At 36.2% G+C, this 15300-nt stretch overlaps 1 protein-coding gene and 1 non-coding gene across 2 annotated transcripts; one reads left to right on the top strand and one right to left on the bottom strand.

Moving 5' to 3' along the window:
• Nucleotides 1-13137: 13137 nt before the first annotated feature.
• Nucleotides 13138-13244, bottom strand: LOC112535115. The gene has a single exon (XR_003079309.1). It is a non-coding gene; the product is annotated as a small nucleolar RNA R71 (small nucleolar RNA).
• A 265-nt stretch (nt 13245-13509) lies between these two features.
• On the top strand, nt 13510-14906 carry LOC125369837. The gene is made up of 2 exons (XM_048373106.1): nt 13510-13653; nt 14103-14906. The coding sequence occupies exons 1-2, from the start codon at nt 13510-13512 to the stop codon at nt 14904-14906; spliced, it is 948 nt and encodes a 315-aa protein (XP_048229063.1).
• The last annotated feature ends 394 nt before the right edge of the window (nt 14907-15300 follow it).

The following is a 15300-nucleotide window of genomic DNA, read 5'->3' as shown; positions in this document are numbered from 1 at the left end:
TAACTCTTAATGGTACGGGTAGTCATGGTATTATCAAAGAATAATTCAAACCGGTTAGAGATGAATACCATAGAATGTAAATACAAATGTAAGAGAAATTATAAAGAGAGTTTATAATGATAAGGTTCCATTATATACATTTCTAAACTTTGTTCATAGTCAATGTTTGATCAAGAATTAAATATTGATCTATCACTTACTTTTGAAGTAAGCAATCTGTCTCATAAGATTAAAGAATATGAATTTCGAGATAAGCATATGGGTACTTGTTACAAGATCAAGTTCATTGAACATGAGCCCCCTACTGAATAGTCCATAAGGAATTTACTCCAAGTGTCTATGGACTAACAGACCAAAGTAACTTCGTCTATTTGGTCAAAATCTGTCGTATCTTTGGTATTATTATAAGTAGCTGTATTTTCTTGATTATCGGTAAAAATTACTACACTCTTGTAACAATCATTTAAGATGTGATCTTTAGACTTGAAATAATATTATATTATCTTATTTGAAGATTACTATACTTTGTCCTATCCATAGAGCACTCAAGGGATAATCATTCGGTATAGTAGGAGTCACATGAAAATAATAAGTTATCAATAAAAAATTCACTGCCCAAGTTTATATGTCATGGTATCTTTTCTTGATGATTCTTGATTTGATTAACATAGAAATTCTTGGCCAAGATTGTATAAATGAAGATTATGAAAAGTGTTTCATAGATCTTATTCAAAATATTATATGCAATTATCAAGAACAAATATTATTGGTTTAATTATAGGGTTAACACTTGCATCCATACTTTATGAACCAATTGGGATAAAAGTACAATGAAAGTATTGAATTACATTGTAAGATTGTTCACTATAAAGATTGATTAAAGCACTTTAATCATTCCTATAAATTTTGGTAGTTATGATGTATTGCTAGATGCCAATCTTGATCTATGAATATTGATTAAGTTAATTAAAGAATTAACATTGCTTAAAAGAGTTTAATTTATAATCCATATTTATTGCCAACATGTTAGGAACATTTTGGATCATATAAGGCTTTAAGTGAGGATTAAAATGAGGTTTTAAGCATTGGACTTAAGCTCATATATTGGGCCTAATTAAGGGCAATTAATTAAGAGCTGATGAGCTTGTATAATGGGTCTATGATGTGTTTATTATCCATGAATTATATCTTAATTAATCTAAGTCCAATTAGGAAAAAAAGCCAACTTAATGTAAGCTAGGATTTTATAGTAATTCTAAACTTTTAAGGATTTTGATTAAAAGAACATATATATAGAAAGATATGCATGGGTGATTAAAATGCCTTATATATAGAAAGAGATGCATGGAGTGATGTCTATAATGAAAAACATGTTTTTCTAGAGAAGAATACCTTAGGTGAATCCATCAATAAGATTAATTAATTCATCTCTATCGCTAGGAACTAGTATTCAATCTCCTACGTCTCTTTCCAATCTCTTAAAAGTTGTTTAATAGATCTTTACTTAGAAACTTGTGTGGATCATTAAAAGAAGTTGGTCATGTGAGCAGCTTTGAAGTGCATTAATCAACCTTGAAGAATCAAGAATCAAAAAAGCAAGAAGCACTCTTTAGAATTAGCAACATACTCCCTTTGTAATCAAGGAGTTAGGCTACTAGAGGAAAAGAACTGCATAAAAACTAACAACACCTGAAAAATGGTTAAATTGAGACTGTCAGTCTCGAGAGTGAGTTAAAATTATATATCCCAAATGAATACAACATGTCACAACCCGACCTGTGGGCCCGTGACCGGCACTAGGGAATGGGTAGGTGTAAGGCTACCGAATCCCGTAGTAACCCTGACCATTCACTAACTCAAACAAATTGAAATTCGGACTCAGTCTAAAGCACTGATTCACAATTTATCTTAACCATTAAATTCTACATATTAAATTCAGTCTGCCAGTATAAATAAGCAAGAGCTGGATTTACATAAAATTTCAACTGATAAGTCTATTATTTCTACTACAGAGAATCTAAAATTTTTACAAGTCAAACATACCAAAATCAATTACATCAGCCGATGATGAAGGAGTCGGGTTGCTAGATAAGAATTGCAGGAAAACTAACAATCACCTGAAAAATAGTGAAAATGAGTCTGTCAATCTCGAGAGTGAGTTAAAATCATATATCCAAAAATGATTTCAAATACTTCAATAACACATTTCTTTCATTTGAAATAAACATTAAATCATACAAAAATATACGTGTCATGCAATGCTTAAATAAAAATAATTTTCACATACTACGGGACGAAGTATTTCAATAGAACCCTAAACCCAATACTAACATCATGACTCTCTCATTCTAACAGAACTGGCGCCCAGAGAGCGAAGCTCGACTAGGGTACTTCCAGTTCGATCACTTAATTATCAGTATTACTCTTAGCCTTTAGGCTTTCTTACTCCAATAAGACTGGTGCCCAGAGAGCAAAGCTCGACCAGGGTCCTTAACTCCAGTCTGGTCACTTAGGTTTCCAAATAAGTCGGCTCCCAAAGAGCAATGCTTGACCAGAGACCTTTACTCCAGCAAACACACTCTACTCAACCCAGAGAGCAATGCTCGACTAGGGCAAGTCCTAAAATTTACCTTTTTAAATTTACCCTTTTTGCCCTTTTATTATTAGTCTCGGATTCATACTGGTGCAACTCAGCAAATAGTATGTTCTACTGCCGTCCCATCCCGAATCATCATGCAATAATAAATTCAATGATGAAGAACATGATATATATGAATAGTAATTAAATGAATAATTTAAACTCATAATCAATTAATCACAATCACTATTGAAAATCTACGCATGACACGTGCATAACAGATATATGACTTTAACTCACAGATCTGACGACCTCCTAGCTCTGCTTCGATGACTCAGGTGGAGCGGGCCGAACTGACGAATTATCTAATCACGGAAGACAATTAATCAATAATGTTGAAACATTTGACAATTAATCCTAGGTCTAGACTCCTAGGACTGACTGTCTAAGAATCTCAACTCGAAAGAATTCTACCGAAAATCCGGCAGAACCTCCCCTAAATTACGAACATATACCCTCCGTATAACGGGTCTAGGACCTGCCAGAAAATACTTCAAATGTACAACGATTAATTAATGGGATTCGGCTCACCAAAACTGCATTAATTTTTCCGACTTCGCAACACAACACAAACACGACTATTGGCAGACAATCCGACAATTTATTTTAACTAATAATATTTCTAAGGCTCAACTCATTTCAATAATCACATAAATTTTGCCAATAATTCTAAAATCAACGGGCCAGAGAATTACCGAGATGCTTGATCGCTCGGTCGACTCGCCTCCAGCCGCTGGAGTCTGATCGACGATTTGAACGCACCAACGGACTCGAAACGACGCGCTCATGAAGATGCCCGATCATCCAGAGAGCTTTACGGACGATCTCGACCGTCGATTTTCAAACAGAGTCCGATTGCCACAAAACCGGTGCCATTGTAAAGCTTGAGCTGAGGGGAGTCCGGATAGGCCCTCCGATCGGCTAAAGCTCGCCGAAAGCTCGCTGGAGAAGCCCTAGATTAGGACTGCCATCACTTCGCCGGATCTCCTACCTTCAGCCACCATTGTCGACGCTGCTACTCCCAAAAGAAAGCCCTGAACTCACCGGTCATTTTGAGACCAAAATCGCCGCCGAAGGATGTTGGAAACGGCCGGAATGGCATCGGAAGCCCTGCCTTTTCGCTTCTTGCTGGCTTCTCCGCCACTGCCGCTGACCCAACTGCGACCTCCGCCACCGACGACGTGCAGCCGAGAAACGTCTTCTCCCCGCGCCACTCTCTCCCCCGATTTGTCCTCCTCCTTCTTCTTCTTCTTCTTTCTTTTCTTTCCTTTTCCTTCCATATCGACTCTTGGTCCCTGAACTTTTCTTCTTTACCATTTAGTCCCTCAACTTTTTTAATTACTAACAATTCATCCTGCAAAGTTTTTGATTAACCCTTAAACTTTTCTTTAGCTTTTCGATTAAGCCCCTAACTATTTAGTTTGGGCCAAATTAGAATTATTGAAAATATATAATTACATATTTACCCTTGCTTTTAAATGCAAAATTAATAAAAGCCCTTGCCGACATATTTAATTATAAAAATACCAAACATATAAATTTTCATTAAAACCCCATATTAATAAAATTACACTTTTAATCCTTATTCCAAAATAAATCTCCAATTTAATCCTAACACAATTAATTTAGTTAATCAATTTGCTAAATATTTTTCAATTAAAATTAACACATTTGCTAATTAAAATTTATCATTCCCTGATAATTATTTTATAAAAATATTATTTACTAATTCTTCATAACTCTCAAATATAGAATTTTAATTCTTATTATTCCTTTTGGGAAAAAAAATTAATGACAAAAAATATAATTTATTTTCCAAAAAATTTACTTAATTAATTTCTTAAAAATCAAACTAATTGGATATAAAAAATATCTCCCTTATTTGTCTAGCATTAAAATTCCATTTAAATCATTCCAATTTAAACCAAATAAAAATAAAATAAAATTAATTTAAATAAAAACTCATTTATTAATTGTTACTAATATTATTATTATTAAAGGAAAATTCAGGGTATTATACAACACTTCAATAAAATATTTGTTTAATTAAAATAAAATACTAAGTCATGCAAAAACATGTGTCATGCCATGCTTCTATAAATAAATTTTACATACTACGGGACGAATACCTCAGCAGAACCCTAACTCCCAACGCTAATAGTCTTAGCCTTTCGGCTCTCTCACTCTAATAAGACTAGCGCCCAGAGAGCGAAGCTCGACCGGGATCCTTAAACCCAGTCTGGTCACTTAATTTCTAATAAAGCCAGCGCCTAGAGAGCAACGCTCGACTAGGAACCTTTACTTCGGCAAACACACTCTATACAGCCCAGACAGTTAAACTCGACTAGGGCAAGTCCCAAATTTACCTTTCACTATCTGTCTCAGATTCACACCGGTGCACATGCAGTCCTGATACAACCCATCAGGTGGCATATTCTACTGCTGTCTCATCTCGAGCCAACATGCAATGATGTAGAAAATGATACATATATGAATAGTAATTAAAATAAATAATTAACATCTTAAATCATTTAATCAAAATTGCTTATGTAAAACTTTAGCATGACACATATGTAGAAGATATATGACTTTAACTCACAGTTCTGACGACCTCCTAGCTCTGCTCTGATGCCTCAGGTGGAGCGAGTTGAACTGATGGATTATCTATTCACGGGAACAATTCAATCAATAAAAGTAAAACATTTAACAAAAATCCCTAAGCCTAGACTCCTATAACTGACTGTCTAAGAATTTCGACTCAGATAATTTCCACTGAAAATTCAACAGAACCTCCCCTAAATACAGACGTCTACCCCCCGTATAATGGGTCTAGGACCTGCCAAAAACACTTCTAATTTTCAATCATTAATTAATGGGAGTTGGGCCATCAAACTACATCATTTTTCCCGACTCCGCAACACATCACAGACTATAATTATTGGCAAATGGTACAACATACTAATTATTTCGACAAATAAACCTCACATAACTTTTCTAGTGCTCAACACAATAATTAATCACATAATTTTTATAAATAAACTCTAACATCAACGGGCTAGAGGATTACCGAGATGCTTGATCATCTGGTCGACTCGCCTCTAGCCGCTGGAGTCCAATCAATGATCCTAGCATGCCTACGGACTCGAGATAACGTGCTGATGATGATTCCAGCACCCGATCCTCCGATCCAACCCTCGATCATCCGGAGAAATTCACGGACGACCTCAGTCGTCCATTTTCAAACGGAGTCCGATCGCTGCAAAACTTGTGCCATTGGAAAGCCTGAGTTGATGAGAGTCCAAATATGCCCTCTGATTGGCCAAAACTCGTCGGAGATGGCCGGAAAAGCCCAAAATCCCAACTGCCCTCACTTCGCCGAAACTCCTTCCTCCAGCCACCATTGTCGATGCCGCTGCCCCCAAAAGGAAGCCCACACTCAGGTGAGCCAATCGCCACCCGACTCGGCCGCCATTTTATTTGAAGCATACTGCAGCATCGACGGCCTCCTCTCCTTTTTTTCTTTCACGACTACTGCCGCCTCCGGCCAGCTCTTCCTCCAGCTACCGCCACCGCGCCTCGAGCTCGACGGACAATAGCTCCTCTTCTTTCCCTCTTCCTTCTTCTCCGACATGACGATCTCCCCTTTCTTTCTTTCCTTCTTTTTCTTTCTTTCTTTCCTAATCAAAATTTAGTCCCTCAATTTTTTCTTAATAACCATTTAGTCCCTTATTTTTTTTAATTACTAGCAATTTCTCCCCTGTAAAATTTTCATTTAACCTTCCAACTTTTCTTTAGCATTTCAATTAAGCCCCTAACTATTTAATTTGGGCCAAATCATAATTATTAAAAATAGAGAATTATTTATTTACCCTTGCTTTTAAAGGTAAAATTACTAAAATGCTCTTACCGATTTATTTAATTACAAAAATACTAACCATGAAAATTTTCATTTAAACCCCATATTAAAGAAATTATACTTCTAGTCCTTATTTCAAAATTAATTTTCAAATTAGTCCTAACACTTAATTAACTTAAATAATCAATTTGCTAACTATTTTTCAATTTAAACTAACACCATTTGCTAATTAAAATTTGACATTCCCTAATAAATTCTTTTATAAAAATACTATCTACTAATTCTTTCATAACTTCAAATATAATATTTAATTCATATATTCATATTGGGGGAAAATTAAGTGACCTATATATATATAATTTATCCCCTAAGGAATCTACTTAATTAATTTCTTTGAAAATCAAACTAATTAGATATAGAAAAATAATCCCTTATTTTTGTCTAACATTAAGATTCTATTTTAAATCATTCCAATTAAATTAAATTAAATAAAAACTCGTTACTAGTTATTACTAATATTATTATTATTATTATAATTAAAAAGAAAATTTCAGGTATTACAAGGATAGTTAGTAAGAAAGTCTCTCTCCTTATTAAAATGCACTAGTGGAAGTTAAGTTGCAATGCTACTTTTAAATGGTATCTACTCTTCACTCTTCAATGAACCTCATGAGTTGTGAGTAAATACTTATATTGGGTAATGCTTATTTGCTAAGTTGCTATAAGGTATTTAAATTGCCTATGTTTATTTAATAGCAACCCTTAACTTCATCTTTCTTCTATTAAGAACAAGTGGTCTTACCCTTGTACTTGTTAATTGTGAAAATGATTATTGGTTAAAGGGGGACCTTAATCTATATGATTATCATGTTGAGGAGGAGATATAAATGAATTTCGCTGCACTTATAGAAAAGTAGTTATTTTTGTTTCGTAGGAAAATTATTTAAGCTTCAAGAACTCTCTTCAACATTCAAATATCAATTGATCATCCTACAATCATTGGAAATAAGTTAGAGGAGCTGAATTATCTACTTTTTAAATCTTGCCACAAAAGATGGAGAATCATACATTAAGTATCTATCATATTAAGGGGAGTATATTTAAAACTCACTTATACATTTATTTTAGATCTTATAGATGAAGTGTTTGAATATATATTCTCATGCACCAAGGTTTCAAATGGTCATATATTATAAGAGAATTAATTGATATTTATTTGATAATGCTATTTTGAAATGATCTATATCATTCTTAACATATTTTGAAAATTCATAATTTATGCCTAAAGTTATGGTTTAAGGGGACATATGTTTTTAGTGATGCAAATATTACTTTTTTAAGGGGAAGTAAACATATCATGGAGATCCTCAAGTCTCAAAAGAAATAAGAGTATACATGTATCTTTTGATTTCATGAATTCATTTAATTTTTACATTCACACTTTATAATAGTGATCCTTTTTTGAACGATTCCAAAAAGGGGGAGAATTATTTTGATTACTGCATCAATGTTTTGTCATCATCAGAAAGGGGGAGAATGTTGACTCTAAGGTTTCATTATGATTTTGATGATGCAAAATATTATTACTACTAAAAATCTTGTTTAGTATTGGTGTTCTTAGTAGGTAATCTTTAATTATCATTGATGCATATAAATGAAGATGAAGGCATAAGTATGAAGATGGATTCGAGAGCTAAGGATTTGAATACTTGAGTAAATATGAAAATCAAGATAAAATCATAAAGTAATAAAGATGGAAAGAATGATAAAACATATAAGGGAAATGCACAGAGCATGTGGAGTCAAGAAACTCATGTGAAGATGGATGATTTCTATTGAATAAAATCAATTTCTAAAGGTTGAAGAATAAAAGATACTACTTGAAAGATTTTATGAGGCCAAGCCATATATGGATAGATAGCTACATCAATCTACTTTTAAGAATAAAAATCGGGATAATATTTGGAACTAGAAAAATGGAGTTTCGAATTTTTGAGTGAATTATGCTTAAGCTGTCAGATTAGACTACAACATATAAGTCAATTAGAATTAGTGGCATTATTTCTACAAGAGGAGTTTTAAAATGCCTTTCACCATATTTATAGCTTTGGAATTCTAGTTTCATATGGAAAAGGTCTTACATAAATCTGAGGTGTCTGAAAAGCGCAATGGCCGAGATACTAAAGCATGTCCAAACTGTCAAGACTAGATGAGCAATAAAATATTTTGATTTTATGGAGTATAAGATTGCTGATTTTGGAGTTGCTCAAAACTATGATGTTATAGCAGATTGACCAAAGTTTCTTATCATTTTGGAGTTATATAGCTCAATATTTCGAGTATGTAAATGGTCATGCCCGTGACTAAAAAGTAAAAAATCCACAGAAGCATTCAGGACCAACATTCCCAGCCATGAAAGTAGCTATTCATGGCCATGAAGAAATCTTTTCAGTCATGAAAGAAAGTTCCCAAGCTGTGAACAAGAGTTCCCAGCCACGAATAAGAGTTCCTAGCCGTGAACAAGTCTTCCCAATCGTGAAGAAAAATTTCACAACCATCAATGATGGCAACTCTCTAGAATCTTCAAGAAATCACATTAGAGGTCAAGGGTAAAGTTCCTAAGCCATGAGACTAGAGTTCCCAACTGTAAAAAAAAGTCTCCAGCCATGAAAGCAGACTTCCTAGTTGTAAACAAAAGTTTCCAACCGTGAAAGCGGACTTCCCAGTCGTCAAGAATTGTTCATGGCCATGACGATTTCCAGTTTTTCAAATCTATTTTTGGCGCTGATGCTTCACGACCGTGAAGGATTTTTTTCACCCGTGAAGCTGCATTTTAAAAGGTTGTTACAACGGCTATATTTGCATTTAATGAGAGTATAACGGCTCTATTTCACCTAGAATTATTTAAACTCTAGTTCTAATCATTCTAGGTCAAGCAAGAGCATTTACTTGAGCCTCTTATTTGTTATATTTCTCAAGAACTTCTATTTCTTCATGAAATTGAGCTTGTATTGAAGATCCAAGATAAGGCTTGAAACATTGGGTTGTTGAATGATTGATTTCTATAATCAAAGCTTAAAAGGGCCAGGTGTGCAAGGGATTAATTGCTCTTATAACTAAGATTGAAAATCTTAGATTGGGTTAGATTGTGAGCCTTGAGAAAACACTTGATTAGAGTGTTATCCATAGAAAACACTTGTAGGAAGTTTGAGTGTGAGCTTGGAAATACTTAGGTTTGACCTTACACCCATAAAAGGATCATTGATAGTGAAAATCTCAAATGAAGCTTGACGAGTGGATGTAGGCAAGGAGTTGGCTGAACGACTATAAATATTGTGTTTGAATCTCTCTTCGCTACACTTTTATATTTGTTATAGTTATGCTTGCTATATATTATAATATTTTCTTGCATTTTATACTGATAATTGTTCAAGTACTTTGATTAACTGCTTTCACTAATATTGGTTTTAATACTCAAGTTTTTCAAAACAAAAGTTTTAAGTTTAAATTGATTTTTATAAACAACTAATTCGCCCCCCTATTGGTTGCCATAAGGTATTTTCATAATAGATAGGAGATGGCTGGACTTGACCGAGCTATCCTAACTCTCTAAATCCGATGCTTTTGCTCAGCCTCAAAATATATTGAACAACCCCTCCATATATGGATTGGATAAATACAACGATAAGGGGTCATCCCGCCTAATGCCTCGAGATGGTTGAATGTACCCATAATTAGTACCACCCAAACAAACTGAATAAGTAACAAAGGTGAGGCATTCCATGATCTACTAGACCAATTTCCTGTCAAAACCTAGACACACCATCATCTCCTTGCTCATATCGAGCTTCAAGGTCAATTCCCATTATTCTTCGCCCTCCTAGTCCTAAGATGGTGTATGAGTTCATGAGCCAATAAGATGTTATCCGAGATGCTTCTACCCTTAGTAAAAGCACATTGATTTCATTAACCAAATGGGAAATAACTTTTTGAAGCCTTTGGTTTAATATCTTATACATAATTTTATAAAAGGTAGGCTATACACTAATAGGTCTCAAGTCCTTCATATCTTTTGGATGGGGGACTTTTGGAATGAGGGTAATAGAAGTATGGTTAAAACTTTTTGCATCTTACTATTATTACCTAACTTGTACTCCTTGATTCTATAAGCCCAATTACGAGACTAGGATGATTCTAATGGAGTGAGCTTTAAGATAGTGAATGAAAGAGGCTCTAAAAGATGTCAAAGGACGTCAAGAAGCTCTAGAATGGATTGATGTGACTTTGAAAACCTAAAACTGGAACTAAAGACCTAGAAACCCTAAAAATAAGACCCGAAACTTGTAAATCATAAAACATAATCCCGTAACCTTGCAAACCCTAAATTTGGGTCTAAAACCCCAAAAACCCAAAATTGAGACATGCAAAATGATGTGCATTGTGTTACACATGTTTCTATGCCTAATTACTTGCGTAATTTTGCATATTTATCTTGTTTTATGCCAGAATCACCTGTATTTTGGTTCCTTTCATGTTTTAGGTGATCATTGATGAACATTATCAGTGTTTGAGGGCGATACGTGTGAAAATGGACTAGAATTCATCAAAATTGGAGAAAGACTCACATTTTGAAGGTTGAGCACGGCCTAGGTCAAGGCAGTGCTGATTAGCACGGCCGGGACTCTAGCCGTGCTGAACCATTGGCCTTAGATCTTCAAATTTGGCTTTCTGGCACGATTTCTGAGGCCACCACGGCGTCCAGCACGGCCCGTGATGGATGAGCACCGATGAGGGCATGGTCAGGTAGCGAGGGGTTGATTTTGGACTTGGAGGCTCAGCACGCCCTGGACTCGGCCCATGCTGACCAGCACGGGCTTGACCACGGCCGTGCTGAATTAATTATATAAGTTTTTTTCACTTTGTTTTGAGGAGTTCGGCATTCCTGACCTTGGAATTCATATACGCACGCGAGCCATCTCTTTCCAGACTTTGACGCTTGACTTTGGGAGACCATTTCATGCATTGAAGGACAAATTTCAATGGTTCAAGCATTGCATTGAAGATCAAGAGTGGATTTTAAGGCATTCAAGAGGCAATTTGAGGTTCATTATTCAGACTTGGAGGTTGAAGACTGTTCATCTGATTTGAAGAAGAAGGGTGTAGATGTTTCCAATTTTCTCTTATGTATCTGTTGTTTATTTTGTTTTATTCATTAGTATGAGTAGATAGAGCTGCTGAATCCATTAGGGTTCCTTTGTTTGTTGGATTGTACTTCATGTTCATGAGACTTTGATTATCAATTCTTGTATTCTTCTTGCTTTCAGTATTAATAAGATATCACGTTATTCATGAGACGTTGTGAATTGTGTTCTTTAGATTGCTTTCTGTAATTGAGAAATTCATTAAGTAATTGTAATTTTGAATAGCAAGAACTGGTTAATAATCACTTAGAGATAAGGGTAATTAACTAACCAGATTAAGAATTAACAACTCTTAATAGCAGTGGATTAATCTTAAGGCTAACCAAAAATCAATCGTTAGGAAGAGATTCCATCGTTTAGGTTCTTAGGCTTAGGAATTCAGTGTTCTCGAGAGGGAAATTGAATTCAATTTAGAATTCGCTCACAGGTAATCATAATTGGTAATCAATCTAATTTCTACCTTTGTTGAAATCCAACTAGCTTAGGTCCCCTTTGGGTTTGCTTTCTTTCCTTGACTGTTTCATTAAACCTTTGCAGATTGCTTGCCATTTAGTTAATCATTTAGCTTGCACCTAGTCATAGATTAGTAACTTCTTCACTATTAGTTAAGGTTAAATAACATAAGATGCTGGAGTAATTCTAGGCTCACCCTTTCCCGAGAATACGACCTCGATACTCGCCATTAGTGCTAGTCTGCATCGATAGGTTCACTGCCTTAGATTGTAGCTGCATCAATAGCTCATCAAGTTTTTGGCGCTGCTGCCAGGGACTCTCTGTGTGAACTAGAGTGAATTTGTGTTTATGTTACTCTAGCCATTTTTGTTTTCTGTCTTTTGATTCTTTATTCTTTTATTCATTTTTATGTTCTTTGATTGTTGCCTCTTAATTTCAGGTAGTTTATGACTAGGACCTCTAATCCTACTCCTGTAGACCCTTTTGCTGAACTAGAGTGATCCCTCTGTCTTTTGAGGAAGTGTATGCAAGAAGAGGAGGAGGCGCGGATAGAAATTGAAGCCCTTGTGAATAGACCACCAGAGATGGGAGACAATAACAACAACCAGGCTGTGGATGAAAACAGGACAATGTACGAGTTTGCTAGACCTTCTCTTGCAAGGACACAGATTGAGTATATTGCAACCATTGTGGGAGCTAATAACTTCGAGATAAAGCCGAACATGATGTAAATGGTCCAGAATAGTATACAATTTGGGGGACTGCCGAGCGAGGACCCAAACGCTCACATAGACAATTTCTTAGAGATCTGTAATACCTTCAAGATAAATGGAACGACTAGAGATGCCATTCGATTGAGGCTGTTTCCATCTTCTTTGAGCGACTGAGGGAAGAGATGGTTGCAGTCACTTCCAGCCAACACTATTATGACTTGGAGTTCTTTGGCTGAGAAGTTCTTATATAAGTACTTTCCTCCTACTAAAACTACTAGATTGAGAAATGACATATCTTTTTTTGTGCAGTTCGATGATGAGAGCATGTATGATGCCTGGGAGAGGTATAAGGACTTGCTTCGATGTTGCCCGTACCACGGATTACCAGTATGGATGCAGGTTCAGACTTTCTATAGCGGTTTGACCCTTACTACTAGGCAAATGGTAGATGTTGCAGCAGGTGGGGCCCTGAACAGTAAGATGCCAGAGCAGGCGCAAAATCTGATAGAGGAGATAGCCATGAACAACTACCAGTGTCAATCCTCTAGGAGTCGGCTAGTTTAGTAGGGAGTGGTCAACCAGTTAGATTCTACAGTAACCTTGGTAGCTCAGGTGGAGCTCTTGGCCAAGAAAATAGACCAGCTCTAGATGCAGGTTCATGCAGTACAGGTTGGCTGCAAGTTCTGTAGTGGCCCGCACTACAGTACAAACTGTAATGTGGGAGGAATGTTTGCTTCACCTTCCACTTCTTCTCATTCTCCACCTTTTATTGTTTCTGCTGACCCTAAATGGGTAGACTATATGGGTAATGCACCTAGATAGCAGAACAATTCCTCCAGCAACACATACAACCCAGGTTGGCGTAATCATCCCAACTTCGATTAGAGGAAAAAAAATGCCTAGGGACCACCAAGTTTTCAGAGATTGCATCAGCAACAGCCGCAGTAGTAGGCTGGTACATCCCAACTACCTCAACCTCAGGAGAAGCCTAATCTCGAGGAGTTGGTGATGAAGTTTGTGTCCTCTACTGGCAATAGGTTCCAGCAGACAGACAGTGCACTTAGGAATCAGTAGGCCTCCATTCAGAATTTTGAGACTCAAATAGGCCAGATTTCTAGGATGTTGGCTGAGAGGCAACCAGGGACTCTGCCTAGCACTACAGGGTCCAACCCGAGGGAGCATGTGAATGCAATCATGTTCCTAGTCCTTCTTCTATTACTAACAATGATGTTGATATGCAGGTAGATTCAAGCAGGAATGCTGAAGCTACCAAGGCGAAGGAACCAGAGAAGGAAGAGGCCAAGGAGATTCCACTAAGGGAATACCAGCCTAAAATTTCGTATCCTGTTGGATTAAAGCAAGCGCAAGTCGAGCAGCAGTTTGGTAAATTATTGGAAAATTTTAAACAACTGCATATAAACTTATCTTTTGTTGAAGTTATTTCGCAGATGCCTAGGTATGTGAAGTTCTTAAATGAGATTCTTAACAACAAAAGGAAGTTTGAGGACTTGGAGCGCGTGACGCTAAACAAGGAATGTTCAACAATTTTCCAAAACAAGTTACCAGAAAAGCGACATGATCCAGGGAGTTTTACTATTCCTTGTGTTATAGGTAACTTATCTGTTAATGATGCTTTAGCTGATTTAGAGGCTAGCATAAATGTAATACCATACAACCTGTTTGTAGAGTTATGGTTGGGAGAGACCAAGCCCACTAGGATGAGTATACAGTTAGCTGATAGATCTGTTAAGTATCCTAGGGGTATTGTAGAGAATGTGCTAGTAAAAGTAAACAAATTTATATTTCATATTGATTTTGTGATCTTGGACATGGACGGTGAGAGTAGTGTACCCTTAATTCTAGGTAGACCTTTGTTTGCAATATTTATGGCAATGATAGATGTTTGTGATGGAAAGTTAAAACTTAGGGTAGGGGATGAGACTGTCACCTTTGACTTGCATAATTCCATAAGCCAGTCTCTAGATCATAATAATGTTGTGTATGCTATTAATGTATTTGACGATGCTATTGAGACACAGTTATAGGAAGTATTAGTTGAACCCTCTACAAGTCACTTTGCCAAGGGGAGATGAGCATGAGCTGTCAAATGAGGAAATGTTGGAGCAGCTTGAGTTTTTGTTAGCAAACGAGCCAAGCAACAATACTGATGAGTTTGTTGTGATTGACATGATAGGTGTGCAGAAGTTGAGGCCATCACTTGAGAAATCGCTGGTTCTCGATTTGAAAGAGCTTCCACAGTGTCTTGACTATGCGCATATGGATGAGGATAACAGGCTGCCTATCATTCCAGCAGCAGACTTGACACTCGAGGTGAGGGAAATGACATTGCCCTCTCAAAGGAAGTACCTAAAAGCGGTTGCTTGGAGGATTGCTGACATTCTAAGGATCCATAACTTGGCAGTTCAATCGTAGCATATG

Source organism: Ricinus communis, chromosome 4, assembly GCF_019578655.1.
Source record: "Ricinus communis isolate WT05 ecotype wild-type chromosome 4, ASM1957865v1, whole genome shotgun sequence".
NCBI lineage: Eukaryota > Viridiplantae > Streptophyta > Magnoliopsida > Malpighiales > Euphorbiaceae > Ricinus > Ricinus communis.
This window is presented reverse-complemented; position numbering and strand designations above follow the sequence as displayed.